The 22,825-nt window shown below is 53.9% G+C and overlaps 1 protein-coding gene and 1 long non-coding RNA gene across 5 annotated transcripts in view; both read right to left on the bottom strand.

Moving 5' to 3' along the window:
• Positions 1–471: 471 nt before the first annotated feature.
• The window catches only part of SUSD6 (sushi domain containing 6), a 92,872-nt gene continuing 70,518 nt past the window's right edge, over positions 472–22,825 (bottom strand). For 3 of the 4 annotated variants that reach the window (XM_036011424.1, XM_036011426.1, XM_036011433.1), the window contains exons 3-7: positions 19,203–19,268; positions 11,031–11,228; positions 9,928–10,066; positions 6,206–6,633; positions 472–4,268 (exon numbers count right to left, since the gene is read on the bottom strand). In XM_036011424.1, the coding sequence (XP_035867317.1) occupies positions 4,243–4,268; positions 6,206–6,633; positions 9,928–10,066; positions 11,031–11,228; positions 19,203–19,268 (857 nt within the window). In that variant the 3' untranslated portion in view covers positions 472–4,242. The remainder of the gene's footprint in view (positions 4,269–6,205; positions 6,634–9,927; positions 10,067–11,030; positions 11,229–19,202; positions 19,269–22,825) is intronic. The other variant, XM_028507744.2, reaches the window with a different exon arrangement.
• Positions 12,646–19,195, bottom strand: LOC118497393. The gene is made up of 2 exons (XR_004899917.1): positions 16,816–19,195; positions 12,646–16,785 (listed from the first exon to the last, which is right to left on the bottom strand). It is a non-coding gene; the product is annotated as an uncharacterized LOC118497393 (long non-coding RNA).

The following is a 22,825-nucleotide window of genomic DNA, read 5'->3' as shown; positions in this document are numbered from 1 at the left end:
TCCCTGACCACAGCCGTCACAGCCAAGGCCGTCTGTCCGCATTCCTGCACAGCAGCAGCCATGCAGCTCCCACGGGCCTGCTCGCTGCTCAGCCCCAGCCTCAGAGCAGTGGCGGGCCCACTGAGGGCATTTTTAGAGACAAACACATTTCCACTCATGTTCGTGGCCTCTCCTCCTTGCAGCACGGGCCTCTTCCCTGTCCCACCTCCATCTGTGGCCAGGGCCCCCTCTCCCGGAGCATGGGCTCCGCCCCTTCATGAGCTCCAACCCACATACGCTCTTTTCATCTCAGTTTCTATAAAAACTATGAAAGGATCACACCTCACAACTGACTCATAAGAACCTTTTTTAATTATTATTTAGAAATGCAGTTATATACATAGAACAATTAAAATTAAATTAAACTTTGTACAAATATTAAAATACTATCTTCACACCCACTGCCATGTACAGGATACCAAAAAATATATATATATATATATATAAAATAAAGCAAACCCAAACTGATTGAGTGACATCCTGCACAGAGTCAATGATGCATGTGTTGCTTTAAACCATTACGTGAGTACCATTCTGCAAAGAAGTCCATAGTGGTGCGATAAGCCAGGGCAGGGTGTGGTGGGCGGCCCCGAGACCTGCACCCCTCTCTCCTCCCTGCGTGGCAATCCAAGTGCTTTGCCCCTGCCCCTCTCCAAAGAGCTCTGCTGCCTGGCGCAGGGTTCAACTTTGGGGTTTTCACTCATAACTCTACTAAGTTTTCAACTGGAAATTAGGAGGAGTTTCCCAGCAATGCTGAGCCCGCCAAGCAAAACCCTCTCGGAGCCCTTCACTGAGCGCCGGTGATGACCGTCCCGTGCTGAGAGCCGGGAGCCCCAGCAGGCCCCGCGAGGGACACACCCAGCAAGCACATCTGGGGCTCAGCTGGCAAGCCTGCATACCACTTCCCTTCTGGGTTTATTCCCTTTAAGGAGGAACAGAGGGCGAGGGTGTGGAAACGTTTGCTGTATATCCCACTCCTGATCTAAGGATGCAACCTGGGAATGGAAGCGACACTGTTGTGTGCAAAGCAAGCGGGCTGAGAGCTCGGCTGGGACTGGGAGGCAAAGGCCGAGTGCTGCCGATCCCTGTGCCCCCGCCGCCGGGGCGGGAAGGGCGCACCTCTGTCTGGCTGCCACTCAGCTTCTGCACAGAACTCTGGGGGGAGGGGGAGAACAGGACGAATGGGGAAGATAACATTAGTTCCAGTTTTGTTTGCAGCAATGGGTTAGTAGAACACGTACTGAAATGCCTATTAAAAAACCAAAAGAACTCACAGAGCGGCCAGGACTCAGCCCATTTCACAGTTCACACCGGGTGAAAGGGGAACACGGCACACGAAACTCAGAAACGGCAGAAGACAGTGCCTACGTGCGAGACTAAGGCATTGGAGAGGATGGGGATTTTAAATGGTTTCACCGTGTACTGGCCCTTGAAAGTCACTGGAATGTAACCTCAAGTTGCCAGGATATACAACCTGCATTGAGTCAGCTCACATGTGCAAAATAATACCATTAAAAAAAAGTCCTTTGGTGCTGACCGTCCGCCGGGACAAGCCCCCTGCTGCACGCACTCCCCTCAAGGGGAGCCTGGAGCAGCCAGGCCAGGGACAGCTCTCCTGTTTGCTCCAGGCTCCGCTGACAGCCTGCCACTCGACCCCGCCACCTCTCTCAGCCAGGCCCCACCTTAAGGCAGCTATAGTCTCCAATCCCTAGCAAGGGACAAAACCCAGGAGCCCCTGAACAGCAGCGCAGGGTGACGCTAGGAAACTGCTTTGAAGACTAACAGCCATCTGGGATGGATGTCAGTGGCAGGGAGGACTCCAGGGGCGCCCGTTCACCCTTCTTCCTTTCCTACCAGGCAAACAAGTCTGGGTTTCTGACCCCTGGGACGGCGTTAGCGGCGGCTGGTTGGAAGAAGGCTCCGGAAGGGCTTTTCACCTTCCCAAGGCCCAAGCCGGTAACCTACGTGGCTGAATAAACCCAAAACAAAAAGTGCAATCTCTTAGGAAGGAAAAAAGCCCAGAGTAATATTAAAAAGAGGCAAGATCTTTCATTAAAATAAAAGATTCTAGGTTAGAATTCAGGGTTTGGACGGCTGGAAATAAAAGCTGCAGGCTCTGCAGTGAGACTCGGGGCCCACACCAGTCGTTCTGCTTTCTTTCCCGCGGAGGGCGAGGGGACCCCTGTGGGGAGGGGGAGCCCACGCACTGTGCGGCAGCTGGGCCGTTCGGGACCCACCACCCAGACGGGCCGGAGCCAGCAGCTGCTGGCAGGCACTCTCTGGAAACGGCCTCCTAAGAGGCCAAGGACAGTTCCTTGGTACATTTCATCTCTCTCAAAGGCTTCTGCCTTCTAACTTCCCGCACCTTTGACAACCTGTTCCACACCTAACCGCACTGACCGGGGCTCTGGGCTCCTCGGCTGGGGGCGGGGAGAGGAGGGAGTGGCCGCCGAGCCCAGCAGGTGCTGCCCTTACCCTGAGAGAAAGGAAGAGGAGGGGCAGCCAGAGGCCAGGAGGGAAGAGGCAGTAAAGTGCGAGCGTGAGAGTGGGGGTGGGGGGCTGAGAGCAGGCCGTGCCCCAATCTCCGGGCCACCGACTCCTGGGGCTCCCCAGTTCTCTGGGCATTGAAAACATACTGGGCTCTCTATTACTCTTACCCAACAAGACAGAGACACTCGGGGGAGGCGCAGAAGTGCAGGGCAGAGTCCGCTTTTAAATGCCCTAGCCTCGATGTTTCAAAAAGAAGCTTTACTCAAAGTCACATCTTCTGAAGGTGGAAACAGCCTGCCCGAGCTGTGCCACCCTGGCCTTGTCGGCACTGAGCACGCGGCTGAGCAGAGACAGCTGCGGGAGCGTCTGGGGCATGAAGCCCACTCCTCCGACACCAGGGCCCGGAGCCAGGCTGCTTGGCACCCCTCCGCCCACTGCCACCAGCCAGGTGAGGGTGTGTGAGGACTGTCTCTCAGCCTCTCCCCCAGGTGCCAGAGAAGACCAGGGAGCCGGCTGCCAGCTGTGCGCAGGAGGAGGGGACGGCAGGGGCGGCAGAAGTAGGAAGAGCAGCAGTGCAGCGAGCAGCAGGATGCTTCCTGGGAACAGTTACTAAGGCACGTGACTGCGGTGAGCAGGACCCTCAGGACCGGGCTGAGCTGCCCGCAGCTGTCTGGGGACTTAGTCTGTGCCTCTCCGGTTTCCCTCCGTCACCACAAGCCCAGAACGGGGCAGCCTGCCCTGCCTGCCAGTGACAGGGTAGGCGACCCACGGCCCCTGGGCCTCTCCGGCCCCAGGGATGGTTCACCTCAGGCCTCAGGGGGCAGCAGGGAAGCGGGAGCTGCCCAGGATAAAACACAGCAGGCAGCATGCAACTTCCCCTTACACTCCAGGGAAAGAGAACACAGAGGCCGGGGAGGCCCATGCTTAAGTAGGAGGCAAGAACTTGCATATTAGTAAGACAATCATTATCGGCCGCCTTCCTGCCCTCCCTGGGGGTATTCTGGGTGATTCCTGGAAACTCAATTCAGCAGGGCCAGGAGGCGGCACCTCTGAGCTAGACAGCCGGCACTGGGACAGCTTTGGCAGGACCTCCCACACCCTCCGTTCCCGGTCAAGGAAATGTGCCACCAGTGCCGACCACGGCCGGGCCGGGGACCCACACTCTCGCTCCGGTTGGAGCCGTTCTTGTCTCCCCAGTGCTCACTCGTGGATCTGCTCCTACCGGCCCTCAGGGGAAACAAGCCAGACCGAGGCCCAGCCCTTTGTGGGGCAGGGGCAGCAGTGCAGCCCGGAGGCGTGGAGGACAGCAACAGGACTGTGTGACGGGGCACTGGATGGGGCGGGGGAAGGCACAAGTAAACACAGCGGCCCTCTGGCCCATGTGGGCTGGTGGAGGCTGCGCCAAACAGCTGGCTGGAGGGGACCCAGAGGGTTCAGGGGAAGGAAAGGTTCAGTCCAGCACATTCAATTATGTCCCCGGCACAGACGGGAAGGCAAAGAGCCAGCTCCTCCAGCTGTCCAGCAGGCAGATGGTGGGAATCCTCCTCGAGTTTCCAGCGAAGTGGGCCTGCAGGCCCTCAGAGATCCACAGATGCGCAGGAGGCAGCGCACACATCCAGATGGGGTGGCTGGAGTGCAGGGTGCTCAAACCCACAGGGAGGGCGGGAGGGCAGAGCGGACCGTTGCAGAGAGGAGAGAGGCCGGCAGCGAACCTCATGCTTCTTTCAACAGTGGGATATCTGCAGGAAGAGAAGGCAGGACACACAGAGGTTACCACACCTGGTCCCGTTGCAGGGGTCCCCACGCAGGCCCTAGTTTGAAGAAATAAAATGCACTACTCATACACTTTTAGGGAGTCTAAATGCCCTGCCTCGATTTTAGGCCCTTTTTGCTTATCTCTCCCGCTGCCCATGTGAAAAATCAGTGTTCAGTCTGATTCTCAAATCCCTGCTGGTCCTACCAACTTGAAGCCTCCTCCGCCTTAACTAACTGCTGGTCTGGTTGCCTCTCTTTCTGTCATTAACCTCACCCTATGAGAGTCCTGAGCCCTGCTTATGTCCCCCCTCCTCCTAATGCCACCCTCAGGCTGTGTGACAGTGAACACACCCTCCTCCCTCTCTGTGGGGCGCAGGCAGCAGGGTCGGACCAGGCGGCAGGGCCCTGGCTCCCTCCGGCGCTGTCCGTCTCACACAGTGAAGGCGGGGCCTACAGTGGCTCCGTGACCTGCGTGCTTGGTTTCCGAACCCCTCGCTCTGACACGGGCCCTGTGATTCCTGGTTCCACTGCTTCTCAAGTATACGCCTCATCTTCCCAACTGACCGACAGTCCAGGCGGGCAGAGAGAGTGTTTTATATTTCTCTGGTTACCCCTGAAAACTAATCTGGCACTGGGCACAAGACGGGCTCTCAAAAATGATCGCTGGACACATGGAACAAAGCCAGGTAGCGAGGTGGCGAGGAGGAGAAGGAAAAAAGCAGGCATCGTCTTCGGTCCGTAGGAAGGGTGAGGGCCGAGATCACACCTGGACGCCTGTCCGTGTGTGTGGATACACAACACGTGTGCACTCGGACACCTGGTATGTGTGGCCAGGGGCCCATGAGTGGGTGGCTTCCACCTTTAAACCCGAGCCCTCTGTTCAGTGGCCTTTCCCAGCCCCACATGCTGCCGAGAAAAGGCAGGCGCGTTGCAGATCATCGGGAAACTCCATAAACATGGGCTGCATTCAACCATTTCCCATTTCTTTTCTTTCAGATAAGCTAACCCTTAGACACCCGCGGTGCCCAGGGGTTCCCAGAAGCATGCAGTGTCCTCTGGGGGGTGGGCAGGGAGGAGGTTTGTAGGTGCAAGGTCCTCCCTGTCGAAAGGGAAACCTCTAGGCTTCTCTCTGCACCCCGAACCACACTGGGGCTTCTGTGAAGACTTTTCTTTAAGTGACAGCGTCGACCCCAACTCTCAGCTCCCCAGGCCGTAGCAAAGGCAGAGGCGTCAGGAGGCGTCGACCTCGTCCCACGGCTAGTGTGCCACAAAGGACCTGGAGTCTCCCGGGAGGCAGCGTGGCACCAAAGGGTTACACACACAGGCTGCGGAACCAGATCCACCTGGCCTCATATCCCGGCTCCACCAGTTACCAACGGACGAGTGACCTACCCTCTTGGAGCCTCAGTTTCCCCTGTAAAACGAGGACAGTAACAATATCTACCTCTTAGGATCTCTGTGAGTGTTAACTGAGGCGGCATAAGAAAGCCAACTAGCACAGGCCCTGGCACACTCCTGTTTAAGAGGAAGCGGCTGAATGCTACGGAAAAGAAACAAGTGCCAGTTTTCTCTTCGATGCGACCCCCACGTACTCGTTATTCCTGTCCTTTTAGGAATACGAGCGTTACAAGAGGACAGACCCTCGCCTCCACCCAGCTGTCTCCCCTTTGATCAGGCACCACCCTGTGGGCATCATTTTTAGAGACTCCCAACTATGAAAATTCACAGACCGCAGTGCAAGCCTCCCTATACAAAGCCCGAAGAGCTGCCTGGAGCTGAGGGTGAAAGCCTGGTGTGCAGAATACCCAGGTGTCATCTTTCTTTGCCCCCGTTACCCCAGTCATTAAGGGGCTCACACCCTTCCTTACTTCCGGCGAGGCCCTGGAGCCTCGGTAACTCGCAATCGGTGCGGCGCACCTACCGTCTGTGTAGTCCTCCGACGTGAGCGACAAAAGGCTCTGTATGTCACTGTTCTCCGAGTCTGGGGCTTCCTTGTGTGCTGGCTGGCTGCTCCCTGAGCCGGCCACCCAGGAGGAGGTGGTTGCCTGATGCACCATCACAGTCTCTGAGCCCCGAGAGCCCCAGGCTTCGCACAGTCCGGACTGGCCCGGGGCCTCCTCCTCTCCCCCCGTGGAGGAGCAGGCGCCCTGGTCCTGCAGCTGCTGCTCCCTGGGCCCGGCCCACCCGCCAGGCCCAGACCCTTCGGACAGCACGATCTGTACTCTGGGGTCGGCGGGCGGCACGCAGTGGCCGGAGCTGCCGTACACGGCCTCCTCGTACGACGGCAGCGCCACCTGAACTCCATCCACCACGATGGAGACCTGGTCCCCAGACACCCCCTGGTCACGCCTGCATCAAGAGGAGGAAAAGACAAGGGAGAATTAAAATGCACCGGAGACAAATAAATACCATAACACTAACAGTACCAACCATTTTTGAGCACTTACTACTATATGTCAGACACAGCACTAGGTGCTTTATATACTTTATCACAATGAATCCTCACCTGAGCGCTTTCAGGTAGAAATTCATCAAAAATGCAAAGGAGGCTCAGAGAAGTTAACTGACTGCTCACAGTCACACAGCTGGTAAGGGAGGAGGCTGGGATTTGAGTCCAGTCCCAGAAGCTGTATTCCTAACCTCTGGAAAGACCGGCGCCTCGCTCTCTGGTCCTGTGCAGAACCAGGCACCGAGGGCCCCGGGAACAAAGCCGCTCCTTCGGCACAGCTGGGACGGGGAGCGAGGACATGATGACTGCACACGCCTGTGAATACACCGAAGCCACTGCTGCGGACCCCAGTGAGCGTGCGGAGTGATCTGCACAGTGAGTCTCCCTGAAGCTCTTGTTTAAAAGGAGAGGGAAAAGCAGCACTATGGTCTGGAGATGGGACAACGGACTCAAACTCCAAATAATTTGGTTCTTCTGACTCAGCCACTTTGCTTGCCTGTTATTATTAACTTTGTGAACTATTATATGTGAACTATAATACAAATATAGAAAAGAACACATAGAAAAATGGGTTACTCCCTGGTTTATTCCCAGGGTAACGTTGTATAACCCCTACCTGGGTCAAGAAAGAACACTGCTGGGTCCCGACACCCCAGTACCGGGCCAATCGATTCCCGCTTCCCGCTGCCCACTGCCCCACTGTAAGTGACCAGCATCCTCACTTTCATGTAAAGCACTCCTTTGCCTCTCACTTCAACGGCTGTAATGCCTGCCCCTGAACCCTCCCACACCAGCAACTGGTTCTGCGTTTCTGCTCTTCATGTGAACGGGGTGCACAGGAAGTCTGCGTGTGTGTGCTTGTGTGTGCGTCCAGCTTCTTTCCCTCAGTGCTGTGTTTATGGGAGTTATTCAGGCTGACACCTTTCTGGGGATCCCTTGTTATACCCACACCCTTTTTTGTTACCTGAACCATTCTGAAAGTAAATTGAAGACACTGAATGTAAACCTCCCAAAACCCTTGTCTCCTACACAGCTACGGTATCATTCCACCCAGAAATTTACCATTGGCACAACAATGTCACACAGATTTCCCCGACTACCCGCACGCATGTCCACATGTCCACCTGGGCTGTTGTCTGTCTCCCACCAGGACTAATCAAGGGCCCCACACAGCACCTGGCCGTCCTGGTTCCTACTTCCTCTACTCTAGCACAGTCCCCACAGCTTTTCCTTCCCGGCGGCAACGTTTTCTCTGGGCTGCAGGCCCACCGTCTCCAGGACTGTCACTGTCCCGCATTCTGCACTCGTCTGACCACTCCTCTGGGACGAGGCGCAGGCCAGTGTGTGCTGGACCACCACGCAGATGATGCATCCTGTCCTCGCGGGAGATGCACGGCCTGCGGCGGACTGCACTGCTGCCGGACTGTCACCAGTTCTCCCCTCTCCTCCGTGCCTGGAGGCGAAGCCCGGGCCGCCCAATTTGGACGGCGCACACGCGGTGAGCACGAGGGAAGTGGCCCTCATAAAAGCGCTCGGAGGCTTCTGGAAGGAGGGCGAACTTTGATGGCACGGGGGCATAGAAAGCAGTGTGTGTTCTGCCAGGTGCTCAACTTTCATTGTCCAAAATGATTTTTTTGTTTAAAAAGTAATACATAAATACAGTACAAACTTTAAATAAGGTCTCATATGAAGACCAAATCCCTCTTACACTCAAGTCAGGCAAAATCAGCCAGTTACTTTTAACAGACTGACTAGTTAACTACAAGGGGGAAAACTCCCTAATGTGAATAAAATGCCAAACAGACCAGCTTGATTTTATGTGGAAATAGCTGATTCCTTCAAGTAAATGACCCCTTCCAAATCCTCTTTATTCTACTAATTGCTTAACAACCTCTCAAAGTAGCTGCTGCCCTCCCCTCCAACAAAAGAAAAGAAAAACCACACACGGTGCACGGAGATTAAACTGAGCTCGGTCCTCGTCTGTAAATCCCAAACTGGAAGCATTCTGTTTAACTCGGTGCGGCCTGTTCCGCCCCTCCTCCGGCCTGGGAGTGACCGCGGTGAGTGACCGCAGTGAGTGACCGCAGTGAGGGAGGGAGGGCTCCGAGTCGACAGAAACTGGCCCCGAGAGAGGGAGTGCGCTGCTGCCGCAGAGGCCGGGGCAGCAGGGAGAGAGGCCCATCCTCAGGGACCCGCTCGGGGCCACGCCCCCCAGGTGCCAACCCCTCCCCAAACACACCCACCCAGTCCAGGGTGAGCTGTGCCAGATGCACTCAACCAGAAAAAAGTCGGGCAAGAAAACCGGTCCTCTGTTTGCAGTACACGGTACAGTGCACTGGCTGCAAGTCCCCGCTGCACCTAGAGTCAGCCCAAGAGCTTTGCAAAGCACCAGTGCCAGGTCCTCACTCCAAACCCAACACACCAGGACGGCCAGGGATGGAGGCCCGGGTGCCGGAACTTGTCCGCAACCCCAGCAGGAGCCTCTGTGCACACGGCCAGGGCTGGAAACCAGGTACACCGGGCAGCGGCCTGGGACTGCGTGCCTGCCTCGGAGCCACCGGGAGGGACTGCGGGGAGCCATCGCCGGGCCTCCACCCAGCGTTTCCAACTCAGTGGGTCTGGGATGGGGCCTAAAAATGTGCATTCTTGAAAGCTCCCAGGTGATACCAATGCCGCTGGAGCCACACTCTGAGAACCACTGACGTGGGGAAAAGGACATGACGTTGGAGTTGGACAGATAGTTGTTCAAAACTCAGCTCTGTTGTCATCCAGAGCAGGGGTGCCCAACCTTTTGGCATCTCGGGGCCACACTGGAAGAAGAGCTGTCTTGGGCCACACATGAAATACATTGCGGCAGGTAATCACAAAAATATCTCACCATGTTTTAAGTAAATTTACGATTCTGTGTTAGTCCCCATTCACAGCCATCCTGAGCTGCACACGGGTTGCACACCCCTGAAGAGGCATGACCTTGAGTAAATGATTTAACTGCTCTGAGTTTTCTCAACTGCAGCGTCCCCGTGAGGATGAAGACAACGTATGTGAAGCAACCGGCACAGTGCCAGGCACATTCAGGGCATGAATGAGCCCCTCCCTTCGCCGGCACCCGCCCAGCAGAGGCGGGTGGACGTACCAGCAACCCTCTGCCAGTCAGAGGCCAGTCCCCACGGAGAGGCCTGCCACCCCGGGCTCACCTGCTGTGGTGGAAAGACTTCAGCTTTGGCTGCAGCAGCACGAACAGCACCACGAGCAGGAGAATAAGCGCCACGGAGCTGGCGGTGGAAGCCACTATGGACAGCGTGGGGGACCCGAGTGACGTCTTGGTGTCTTTCTCTACAGAAACAAGCCATCGTCAGAAGAGGTTTACAGCCAGACACACACGACGTGAGTCCCACAGCTGATCTTACCAAGGACCCCTACCATGCAAGGATACGCCACAGCCAGGGCCCTTGCAGGAGTAACAGTACAAAGCACTTTACACACACAAGGGCAGGGGCCGTCTCCCTGCCCCGCGCCAGAACCTAACATCCCTTCACCGTGGGCCTGTGATGACCACCTGACCCCTCACTTCATGAGCCGCTTCCGGCCATGGCCCCTAGGAGCCAGCTGGTAGACACTGACCGTTCAGTGGACACACCAGTCCACCGTTTTAAGTCCCACCCGTCTTCTCCCCACGTGACAGGAAAATCTGTAAGAACCGGGCTGTAGTAACCCCCATTCTAAGACCCTGTAGCTTTAGTGGTAATACTCAGGCCAGCCCCCACCCTTCTCTGGCCGTGACAGCCTCAGAGCCCAGGTGCAGGCACAATGACGGCTGAGTGACACACTCTCTCCTGCAGGCAGCTGGGTTTTCCTGTCATGCACGACAGCAGGTGGGAGGGGTCAGGCCTTCTGTCCTGGCCAGCTGGACTGTAGCTCCATGACAAAACAGTCCGTTACCATTCAAGAAAAAATAACATAAAGGAGATGCTACAGATGGTGTCAGCATTGCGCTCCTGTGCTGGCAGAACACAGTCAAAGGTCACCAGCACGTGGCTTAGCAAACACGCGATCACGCAGCAGAACAGATGCCTTGGTAAAGCCACGGAGCCCCTCAGTGGCGCGGCCGAACCACACGGCACACACACCAGCGACCCGGAGCGCCCTTCACAGGGACAGGAAATCCCAGGTGAAGGGAGGCTGCAGGGCCTCGAAGGGCCCGTACTGCCCCGCACCACAGGGGACATTCAGGGGAAGCGGGCGCCACTCCCCTGGGGTCAGAAGAAAACAGAACCCCTCTCCCATCGGCCCAACTGACCCTCGTTAAGATGGCAGCTGATCTCCATGGCCGGTTTCCACTCGCCATTCTTACACGTCAGGTACTTGTAATCGCCCTTTAACATGTAGCCTTCGGCACACAGGTACTCGATGACACTGCCAGAGTTGAGGGGGTCTCTGCAGGGCCGGGGGTGGCAGACGTAGCCACCATTCTCTGGCTCCGGGGGCAGGGAACACACTGCAAAGACAAAGAGAGAGCGATGCCACGGTGGTGAGGTTTTCAGCGGGAGACCCCCCGGGGACTCAGGACTCAGTTCTAAAGGCCTCAGCAAGAAACACGTGAGGAGCACAGAGCCAGTCCCTCGGAGAGGCCGTGGGCCCGAGCCCGGGCGTGCAGGCTGCCACAAGAGAGAGATGGGCACAGGCAACAATGGAAATTCGGCTGCTGGCAAATTCCCCCACCTCTCCTCACTGTTCTGTGACTGTACCAATGATTGAGCGGCAGACTCTGATGAAGTCCTGAACTCACAGAGATCTGGCGCATAATACAGTTTTAGGAACCCCACGGAGATACAGAAGTCAGTGAAAGCGGACAGAATACTCCGACCCTGCCCGGGGGAATGTCAGCCCTGTCTCCAGCATCGACGCCAGGAAGGACTCCACCATGCGGCAAAAACAAGCCTCCTCGGCCACAGAGGGGGTTTCTGATGGCTTTCCTGGGAGCACCTCCCACTCCCTGACTCACAGTCACTGCACCCCTTGTCCCAGCCCACAGCGAGTCCCACCTGTTTACTGAGGTACGACTGCCTAGTTTTAAAGCACTTTCCACAATACAAGACACACATGATGTATTACAGAATTGTACACTTGGGTCTTACATAAATTAACTAATGCAACCCCAATAAATTCAATAAAAATATTTAAAGAAAAATAAAAGCACCGTCACCTCCTATCCTATTAATTCGCTCTGATGCTCCAGGCAGTAGGGGTCACGACCCCCTTTGAGGATGAGGACACAGGCCCATGAGAGTTAAACGACTCTCAGCCGGGCAGATGGCAGACTAAGTGGCACACTAAATGGCAGACCTGGGGGCAGAGTCACGTCTTCTGGTTCTAAAACCTGTGACCTTTTTCCCAGCAGACACTGCTTCCACCCCATGAGCTGAGCGGGCCTTTACACAGTGCGTCGAGTGCATCATTCAGACAGGTCAGTTAGGGGGATACCACAAGGACCAAGCGGTAACTACGCATGGTGGGTGGGAACCCAGGGCAGATGAGCTGCAGTAAGGATCAGCCCGAGGAGCTGGAAGGCGGACGTCTGAGCAGCCCTTGCGAGGAGAAGGCCGGCCTCTGATTCCACAGCCCGCCCTTCTGACCCTGGACAGACACAGCAGAACTGAAGTCCCCAGGAAGTGAACAAAGAGGTGTACTGAGCCAAAACGGGAGGGGCACAGTGTGGGCACTCGGATCGCTGTTTGAAAGACTAAGCTGGGGGAGAAGACCAGCTGGCAAGATGGCCAGGCATCCCCGAACTTGACCTTTCCAAAGCCTTACAAAGACACGAAAGATAAAAGCTGTGTCCAGACAAGGACCTGCCCCCACTCTGAATACTACAAGGACCTCGGTGTGAGAGCAGGAACTGTGGGTTGCCTTTCTCCGCCGCCTCTCACGGATCTGGAGTCTGTGTCCGTCCCCGACAAGGCGATCTCGCTCGGAGGCCCACCCTCCGCTCGCAATCAGAGGAGCCCCGGCAGCCCCTCACCTCACTCGGTTTTCCTTCCACCTACAAACCGCAGCTAAGCAAGCCGGCTGCAGGCCAGGCTGGGGGATGGATCCAAGTCTAAAAGGAGAAGGCAGCTCCCTGTCCTCAAGCTGCTTATCACTAAGATGAGGACAAACTCTGTTTTTAAAGAGCTATTAACAGAACAAAGCTGGGGTGGGTGCTGCGGGGGTGGGTGCTGCGGGGATGGGGAGCAGGCGGCTGGGCAGCTTCTCTGAAACCCGCAGACGAGCCCACACGAGTTTCCGCAGTCCCCTCTGGGGGCGAACCTCCTCCAGGCTGTTCCCGAGCCACCCACCTCGCCCAGAGTCATGAACAGGAGGGAGACAGATGCAAACGCTCCCTCTGGTGCCTCTTTATACTGCAGCCAAGTGCTTCAAAGAGCTGGCCAGCTGAATTTCCAAAGAAACCCCAGCAAACTGCCTCGCCCTCTGCACTTGCCCTCTTTTGTTCGGGCAACAAGCCTGCCACAAATCCCTCCCGCTCTCCTCCAACTGTGTCTAATTGGTTCATTTCCGCTGCATAATTAATGCCGAGCACCCCAGGACAGCTCCTGAAAGCAGGCAGAAAGCAGGCAGAACCCACGCACGGGTCCAATGTGCTGGGTAAGATGCCCTCGGGGGAAGAGCTGCTGAATCTAAAGCCACTCCTGCTTCACTGGGAATTTCTGCCCTTAACATCCGAGTCCTTGCAGAATCTTTGAGCGAGACCCAGAAGGTCACCTGGCACTCACCAGTGAAATCTGCGAGGAAGTGACTGGCAATTCAATTTCATTTCAACTAATATTCATTAACTATTGTGGAGGGGTCACTGCCCCATGCTCTGAAAAAGGATAAAAACACTTTGGGTACTGGTAGCCAAACAGGGCTATGACAAATAAGCACACACATATATTTTGAAAGTTATTTTCTTCATGGCACCTGATTTTGTGTCTTACTTAAGGACACGTCCCTACTCTGTAGTTACAAAAACATTCTCCAATATTTATAGATTGGATCTGTTACACAGATAATATTTTTATAGGGAAAAAAACCACAGGAAGCATATACACATGGAATAAAATTTAAAAGCCAAGATGAGTGTACAGGCCAAAGGAAGTCCTTCTCCTGGTCCCTAGTCACTCGGTTCCTCTCTCCAAAGACCCTATACCAGCTTCTGTATTCTTCCAAAGATATCCGACACAGATTTATTCTAAGACACATCAAAGGGTGTAACTGGTGCCACAAGAGAGGGAGCTCAAAGCAGGAGATCACATCCGGTGTGGGAGAGACGAGGAAGGCCCACCGCAGAAGCAGCATTTCAAGTGGGGCTTCGGCCCCTTAGGAGAGGGGGCAGCAGTCTGAAGCACATGCACTGACTCAGGAAAGTGAAGGTGAAGCCCGGCGTAAAGAGGAGCCTCTGCAGCATCTCGAGAAGGGCAGCTGAATCCGACAGACGATGGCCAGAGGGAGAGAGCGCCTTTACAGTGAGCTGACAGTATTGCTACCCTAAGATGGTAAAGTCAACTGCACAGAAATCTTGTATGTTGACCTGTGAAGGTCATACAAAGGAAACAAACTAGAGTGTATGAGCTTCAGCATCACAAAGAGGCCACCCACCCCCACCCATTCTTTCCAATGAAAGAAATGAGGAGGACTCGGAAGGAAAAAAAAAAAGGACGCAAACAACATCAAGAACGCAAGAAAAAAATGGCCCTCTTGCTCAATGAGCACAGTGGGAGGGGCCTGGCAAAGGGCAGGTGTTGGCGAGGACCCTCTCAGCGATGCCTGGGGTTAACAGGAAAGAGAAGATCAGGAATAGCAAATAAATTATCCAGTGGCTTCCTGAAGCTACTGTTTTGGGCAAGAGGCTGACTTAATCTGAGCATCAGGCTCATTGTCTGACAACCCCAGGTCCGCAGAGGGAGTTTCAAGCTCTGTTCTTAACCCCAAGAAGACAATGAACTCATCTGATTTGGCAAAGCTGCCTGACTTTTAAGAGAGGGAGAAAGCCAGAAGATAGAAATTTTCAGGAAAAAAAAATCAATTCTCCTCAGCTTCCTTCTCTGTTTTCCATTATCTCTCACAGCCACTTAGGCCTCCAGTGCGCACAGGAAGCAGTGACGTAACTCTTCAGGGACCCGGCAGCACGCCTGGCACCCGGCAGTCACTCGGTGACAGACCGTCCGTCCAGCTGGTGAGGGTGCAGACAGAGGAGAAGCAAAATGCGGCTGACACTTCCACCTGAGTGAGCGTCATCACCGCAGCCTCAAACCCTCAGTAGAAACCAACAAGAACCCTTGCAATCTGCCCTTCAAATGTTTTTTGCATTTGTTGTTTTGGAGACCAGCTTTTTAGGAGGAGGAGGCAAATTAAAACAGAACCAACCTTCATAAGACTGCATAAAAAGCCTATCAAAACAAGCTCCAGGAGAGACCAGGGGGTCACCATGTTCGGTTTAACAAACTGAATACTCGAGTCCCTTCAAAATCAGAGTGGGCAGGAGGGCGTGTGAAGCTCAGCTTGAGGAAGGGAAGCAGACATTTAAATACCCAGCACATTTTTAAAAGGTCTCGGCCGAAGAGGTGTGTGGCCAACGACAGGTGTGGAGAACACACGGCAACTCCTGCACGAAGTGACTGAGGGCGTGCGTGAGAGCCTGTGTCCGTGTGCGCTCACGGGTCTGAAATAACGCCGTTTTAGACAGACAAAACCGGTGCGGTAGAACTCACCCGGGCACAGAGACAGGTTGCTGGGAAAAGTGTGGCTGGAGAAAGATTTCCTGGGAATTTAGGGGAGAAGAAAGAGGTTCCCCAAGCCCAGCTACCCACATGGCAGTTGCAATCATCAGGGGCAGAGCTGAGGCAGTACCGTAAGTGTCCCTATTTGGCTGCAATCCCACCAAAGGAGTAAAGCAGGCCTCCCCACACAAGACGCCCAAGGAGGGCCATGGAACGGAATGTGACAGGACTATGCCCTCAAAAAGCTGGCGGTCCCAGGAGGACACAGACACGCTCACAACAAACTGCAACGCCAGTCAAAGAAGGAAATGTTCAAAGATGAGCTTTCCTATCAGCCTGGTCGACCTTCCGGGCAGACACCTCATTCACCTGAGCCCTGCCCGCACCCAGAGGAAGGGGAGCGCTCTGGGCAAAGACAGGGAACAGAGCGGAAAATCCCAAGGGCAGGAAGAAGCGGATGGACACCACACATCTAAGTCAGCACTGTCCAGCAGAAAGACAATGGGACCACGCAGGTCATTTTAAATTTCCTAGTAGCCACAATAAAAAGGTAAAAAGAAAACAGGTAAGATTTATTTTAATAATATATTTTATTTAACCCAATATATATGAAAGATTACTGGTTACACCTCAACATACAATTGACATGAACATTTATGAGATAATTTATATGCATTTTTTAGTAGGTCTTTACAGTCACAGTCAGAGTAACCACATTTCAGGTTCTCAGAAGCCACATGGGGCTAGTGACCACTGCGCTGGACAGCACAGGCGCTCAGGGCAGGGCGGGTCTGTGTCCGGGAGTCAGTGGATGAGTCTGGGACCCAAAAATGGGGGAGGGGCTCGGAGCCACACCCAGGGCATGGAGCGTCCAGCCCGACAGCAGAGGTGGACAGAGAGCACACTGAGCACTGAGGGTCCCTTCTTGTTGTTTTAAAAAGCACCGCTGTGTGCTTGCTCTCAAAACCTTTTCTTGGTATATGAAGGTCCAATTTCTACTTCTAGCCCTAAATGGTGTGTTGGGAGCAGAGAGAGCCAGAAGAAAAGATGCAAACTGAGAAAAAAGGTGTTCAAGAGAGCACGTGTAGGGGTTGGTGGGGGGGAAGGACATAAGGCAAGGAAGATAATGACCATAAACAGTTCATTAATGGGCCAGGAACTCTCTCTGTACATGAAGCAGGTGCTGTATTTTCTTCATTTTACAAATAAGAACAGGGAGTCTCGGCTGAGTTGAGCAATTTGCCCCCACCATACATTTGTAAATGAGGAGGCTGGATTCCACAGGCACGAGGGCTCCTGAGCTGCAGGCTAGAGCCCTTCGCTCACCTGGGCTGGCTGGGCAGGACGTGGCTGCAGGTTCCGCTGAGGGGCTCACCCTCTGCGGTTTTTGGAACATCCAGCCACTGCGTGTGTGAAAGGGAAAGTCATGCTATACACTGCAAAGAGGCTGGTTCAACAGGGACGTGATTCTCCTCAAGAAAGTTGGAACTGAGCATGCCAGACACAAGCAAACAGGAGTTGGGGTTGGAAGGGGGATGGATGTAATCACAGCCGATTAGTCAAAAGGTTTCTTCTGAGGCCTCCTTTAAATCTCAGTACTAACATACTTATCAGCCACCTACCACACACCAAGCAGTAGCCTAAGCACTTTCCACGTATAACTCATCGTTAGAGCGTCACAAAACCCCAGTAAAAAGCATATACATTAGACAGGTGAGCAAATTGAGAGGTGAAGAAACTTGCTCCCAGTCGCTCAGCAGGGGGCGGTACTTGTTCAGGGTCACAGCAGCAGTGGGCTGGAACAAAGAATTTCTGAGCACAGCTTCTCCTCCCAGTCCCATATCCGGGAGGGGAGCCCAGTGGCAGACAGTCTGGGTGCGGCCTGTGGACACTAGCCGCTCTGGGCCTCAGTTTCAGTACATGAAGGCACTGAACCAGATGACCTTGGCAATCTCTTCTGACCTTTGCAAATCTGTCTGAAGCGGGCGGTGTCTCCACCACACCACCGATAAGAGTCCTACGGCCACTGTGCTTTCTGAATTGAGCACAGGATGAGAGGCTTAGCCAGAACATCTTGCCTGTGCAGAAGCTGCTGCATCGGTCAGGGCGGGTGTGAGCAAGGAAACAGGCAGGAGGAGCTCCATTTCTCAACAGGTAGCCAAGGGCTCTTCAGTCCACGGCTCTCCCCCGGCCTTCTGCCTTCCTGACACCCCAACTCAAATAGTCGAAAGTGTAAAACCGGCCGCAGTGAGAGGGAAGAGACGATTTCTCACACCATTTGCAACCTTCCTCTTCTCCAAAACACAACTTCCCAGCCGTCAGACAGGAAGCTCATTGTCCAGCCAGGATTCCTTTTCTCATGAGAACTTCCCACATGCTGGGGGAGGGCCAGCCTTCCCCGGAGGGTGGCCCTGCGGCAGGGGTGGGAAGACAGAGGGAGAAACCGCCCTGGCTTAGGCTGCCTGCTGCAGCCTCCTCGGCCTCCATCACTTGCCTGAGACAGGCCCAGCCCCAGCCCTGCAGCTCACAGGTGGGTCTGGCCTCAGAGCCCATCCACCTTAGTTTAGGTCCATCCACTTCACAGGAGGGGGAAACACCAGTCAGCAGCTTCAGAGCCAACAAGAGGGAACATTTTTTTTATTGGACCCTGGCCCAAACAAGAAATCTCCTGTCACCCGGAAGCTGCCACCAAAGTCCTTAGTCATTCTGAAAGAAGAAATGCTGTTTCTCTCCGCAGCCTGGAAACCCTGACCTCAAAGCACACGCGGTCAGCTGGAACCACACCCATCTGTCAAGCTTACGCCCTGTCCCCTGTTGTAGGCCAAGAAACCTGAGCCAGCCCAAAGAGAGCAGCCAGAGGGATTTAAGCGGCATAAGGTACCGCTCACCTGCAGGGGCTGAAAATGGGAGCGCCCAGGCGTGTTCTGCTCTGACAGTTACCCAGTGTGGGCTCGGGTAGGTCTTCCCACTCCTCAGTTCCCTCATCTGCAAAATGGAGACACGAAAGGTGTCTCCCACACAGGGCTGCTGTGCAGATCAATCATACCTGTGCAGGTAAAGCACCTGGTGTTGGGTCTGCAGCTTTATGATCCCTCTGTGTCCTCATAGCGTCTCCTTCACTCCTCTCTGCTAACTATCGCCACATTGTCTCTTCAATTACTTTCTCATAGGCCAGTCCTTCCCCGACCCCTCTACAACCCCACCCACCCACCCACCCACCCACCCACCCCACAAGGCAAGCATTTGTTCCGCTCATTTCTGTATCTCTAGTTCATGGCATAGAATCTACACAGAGTAGATGCTTAGTAGGAAACTACTTATCTTGCAAAACTTTGCCCACATTTCAAGGCACTGTCTTGTTTCCAACGGTAAAGGGTCACATAGTTTCTGACTTAAGATAAGTGTCATGAACAGATGACAGCAAAGAGACCCCCAGGATCATGGCTGTGGGGTGGGGGTGAGGTGGGGGGGGTCAGAGCATGGTCCTGGGTGCCAGGCAGGCGAGTCTGGGTTTGACCAGGGGACTGCTCTGCAACCCTGTCTACTGCCTGAACTCTTCCGAGCCTTACTCTTCAACAGCCCACACCTGCCCCTATGAGGCATCTGCAAGGACAGAGAAAACTGCCCCTGAAAGTGTCTGCATCTTGCCTGGCACATACCAACCACTGATAGCTTTTGTACATTTATTTTCACACAGCAAGCTAAACCCTTACCTCTAGTTTGTGGAATGGGGTAGGGCAAAGAAAAGAAAAAGGATTGTTTCAGAAATTTCTGGGTATCTGGAGAGGAAAGAGGCAGAGAAGAAAGCAAGATAAGCACTCTGGGAAATCGTGCTTTGCTCTCCCCTTGCTGCAGCTCAGTAACATGCCAGCTCCTTTCCTTACTTCCCTTCTCAGCAGAACAGACTGGGCTGCTCTTGGCTGACAAACGGCTTACTTCCACATGGCCTGTTACCCTCCCACCTCGGCGTGTTCTCGCAGCTCAGGAACTCAGGGGAGCAGGCTTCCAGCTAGGGCTGCACCCCTCCCAGCCCCTCTACTATATGACTGCTAAAAGAAGGGTGGGCAGGAGGACAACTTTCCTTCATCCGTCCGCAGTAAGCCTGGGTCACTCAGTGTCTACAGCCGCCCACCCAGTGCTGTGATCTACAGAGCAGAGCACACAGCTGTCCCCCACTCTCATTCCTAGGATGCTGGGGTGACGGCAGAGCTGGGGAGCCAGGCCGTTCCAAGTGCATTAACAAACATTACTATGTCCCCCTTGACAGTGCTAGTTAAAGGATTAAGAGAAAACAAATGATGTTTATTTACTTCCTCATCAGCTACTGCTGCTTTCTGGTTTCTCTTCCTTTACCCTATCATGGAACTAAGCTGCACTTGCATTTGCTTTTCCCCTTAGAATTCCCACATCCAAGAGGATGCAGGCTGGTCCTCTGGAGGAAGAAGGTTCCAGGTATCTGTTTAAGGTACTGTTCAACCTTGGAAGGGTGAACAAGTGATAATTTAGGAGTCTCCCTTGAAGTTCAAAACAGGTTAGGACTCAGTCACAGCTATGGTTTCACTTCCAGCTCCACAATCTAACTTAAACTCCTAATGCCAAACCCAGTGCCAAGAACACACAGTAGGTCTCCAAGAAACACAAATTTAAATTTAAAACAAATGTAAAGATGTCTGATACTCAACAGGGTAAAATTGAGGAAGAGAGTTAACATTTATTACCAGGCACTACACAGAGCACTTTATATATTTTTTATTTATTTTTTTTAAGATTTCATTTATTTATTTTTAGAGAGAGGGGAAGAAAGGGAGAAAGAAAGGGAGATAAACATCAATGTGAGAGAGAAACATTGATCAGTTGCCTCCCTCATGTGCCCCGACCGGGGACCGAATCCGCAACCCAGGCACGTGTCCTGGCCAGGAATAGAGCTGGAGGTCTTTTCTTTTGCAGAGCAACACCCAACCAACTGAGCCACATAAGTCAAGGCTATACTGAGCACTTTAAAGCTGCCATCCTATTTACTTTTCCTGCCCTGTGAGGAAGGTGCTACAATTTGCTCAGATGAAGAAACAGAGACTTTAAACAATTTAGGAATGGCCTGAGGTTACAGGGCTACTAAGTATTGAGAGTCTAAATTCAAACGCTGGCTTGTCCTTCTATTAGAGTTTGCAGAGCGGAGCACAAAGAAAAAAAGCCCCTTCTGGTTACACATGCCACTGAGGAAATCTAACCCAAGACGCGCAGAAGTGTAACATGGGGTGAGGTGTATCTGGACAAAAGCTGCAGTGATCCCGTGTGGAGAAGAATGTGGACTGGTGAGTTTACTTGAGCCTGGAGGATTTGGCTCAGATCTCAAATGGGGCCACATTTTTCTAGAGAATTTGGAGGGGGAGGAAGGCAAGACAGTTTCCTTCACTAACCTCTGAGCACTACAAACAATGGAACTATTTAAGCATCAGACACCAAAGCTGCAAGTGAGAAAGGTGCAGGAGCGTTTTCAGCTGCAAACACAAGTCTTCTAAGGGGGTTATGTGAGAGGAAGTCCGCCACTCAGCGCAGAGGGGCCTGCGACCTAGACGTATGCGAAGGGCTGCCGGGCATGCACAGGGTCGCTGGGGAGTCTCTGCCGCAGCCCAAAATAAACAGCCTCTTCCACGAGCCACCAGACAGTGACTGAGGCTGCACTTCGCTCCTCCCAGGTGCTCACAGGCCACGGCTACGCACCGAGGTCTACACAGCTACCCAGACTGGCAGAAAGTAACTGGTCAACTTCAGTTAGGAACAGTGGCAGAAATCTGCTGAGGTGATGGCCTAAAACCAGCAAAACACCATGGTGGTCTGAAAAACACTTACCAGACACTGAGGGGTAAAGGTCTAAATGGACTTTCCTGAAGAAAGAGATGTGACTGGCTCTCCCGGCGACAGAGCAGGTGTGACTACCAGACCTCGAGGCCAAGGCATGCCACGAAGTGAGCCCTGTGCTTTCTGTGGGGGCTGGCACCAGATCTGACCGGGACAAAGGGACTAGGAAATATAAAAGGGAAAAGCAAAGGTGGGGTTTTCTGAGAGGACAGGGGTGGAATGAGGCTGCCAGGGCTAAGGGTCTTGCCTTCATAACCTCCGACACCAACCAGGAGAAGGACCACTGACTAGTGAGCATGGGTACGTGGAGTCGAACGTTACGAAGGCCACTCACTGATGGGGACACTCTTCCTCCTCTGTCGTGTGGGGGTGGGAGTCCCCTCTTTACAGCGCCCGTCTCAACAACCCCCCTTCCCATGCAGCCACCACAGGAAAGGCGGATTCTCACGCCTTCTTGGTTTCCTCTGAAGCTCCCAGAGGGGGTGCTTACCACCCTGTGCTAACCATCAGTTGATCAAGGGCAGAGAGGAGTCTAAACTACCCAGGGTTTTCGGGGTTTTTTTTCTGTTTCTTTGGGGTTTTTTTGCACTTCCCTACTTCTAAGCATGTGGGTCTTCCTAAAGATCTGGACCGTACAGAGTAAGGACGGTCAGCCAAGGGGCTGCGTGCCACAGAGTACTCCCAGCAGATCCCTTTCCTCCGCTCAGACAGCGAGAAAGACCCTCTTCCCTCCTGTGAATTCCTCCCACATAGTTTCCTGGGCAAGCCTCACTGAAGCGTCTTTAAGGGACTTTAAAAACAACAGGAATCCAAATAAACCTGCCGTGAGTCCAAGGCAGGGCACCTGGCCCCCAAGGTGCTTTCCCACAAGGCTGGGGCTCGCTGGCCTCTGAGGCCAGCCTGCGTCCTTACCAGCCTGGCTCCAGCATACTGTTGTGACTCCCTGGTCATAACAGAGCGACCTCAGGGCGGGCATGCTAGTAAGGCTCGGCCCTTGATCAGGACAGAGTACGGGGCAGAGTCCCAACCCTGGTCTATTGGTCACACTGAGGCCCATGGCTTCCCCTTTCCCCTCCTGACCTTTGGACTCTTGACTCTGGCGAGCCACTTTGACCTGTCGGAGATTCCTGGTAAGTCATGGCCTGTTGCAGCCTCACCCATTCCTGTATCAGCAGGTAACTATGTCCAAATGTCACACAGGTGAACAGAAAACACCCTTTAATCTTCTGTCTTTTAAAGAGTGGGTTTCATACCTTTCACCCAGAAGAGGGTAAAAAACACGCACACGGGTTGATTCTCACTCTCTCTGTTTCACTGTCCTCGCAGGGCCTCCTTCATTAATGTAACAAGTGTCTGCCGAGCACCCAGCAGTGCACCCGTGCATCGGACTTCACGGGGAAGTAGGGCTGGGACGTGTGAAGGACAGGACTCGGGCTATGCCTGTGATACAGGAGCGTGGGGAGAATGTGCACAGAGG

The sequence above is a fragment of the Phyllostomus discolor genome, chromosome 1, assembly GCF_004126475.2.
Source record: "Phyllostomus discolor isolate MPI-MPIP mPhyDis1 chromosome 1, mPhyDis1.pri.v3, whole genome shotgun sequence".
Taxonomy (NCBI): domain Eukaryota; kingdom Metazoa; phylum Chordata; class Mammalia; order Chiroptera; family Phyllostomidae; genus Phyllostomus; species Phyllostomus discolor.
Note: the sequence above shows the minus strand (reverse complement) of the source record. Positions and strands in the feature narration are given on the sequence as shown.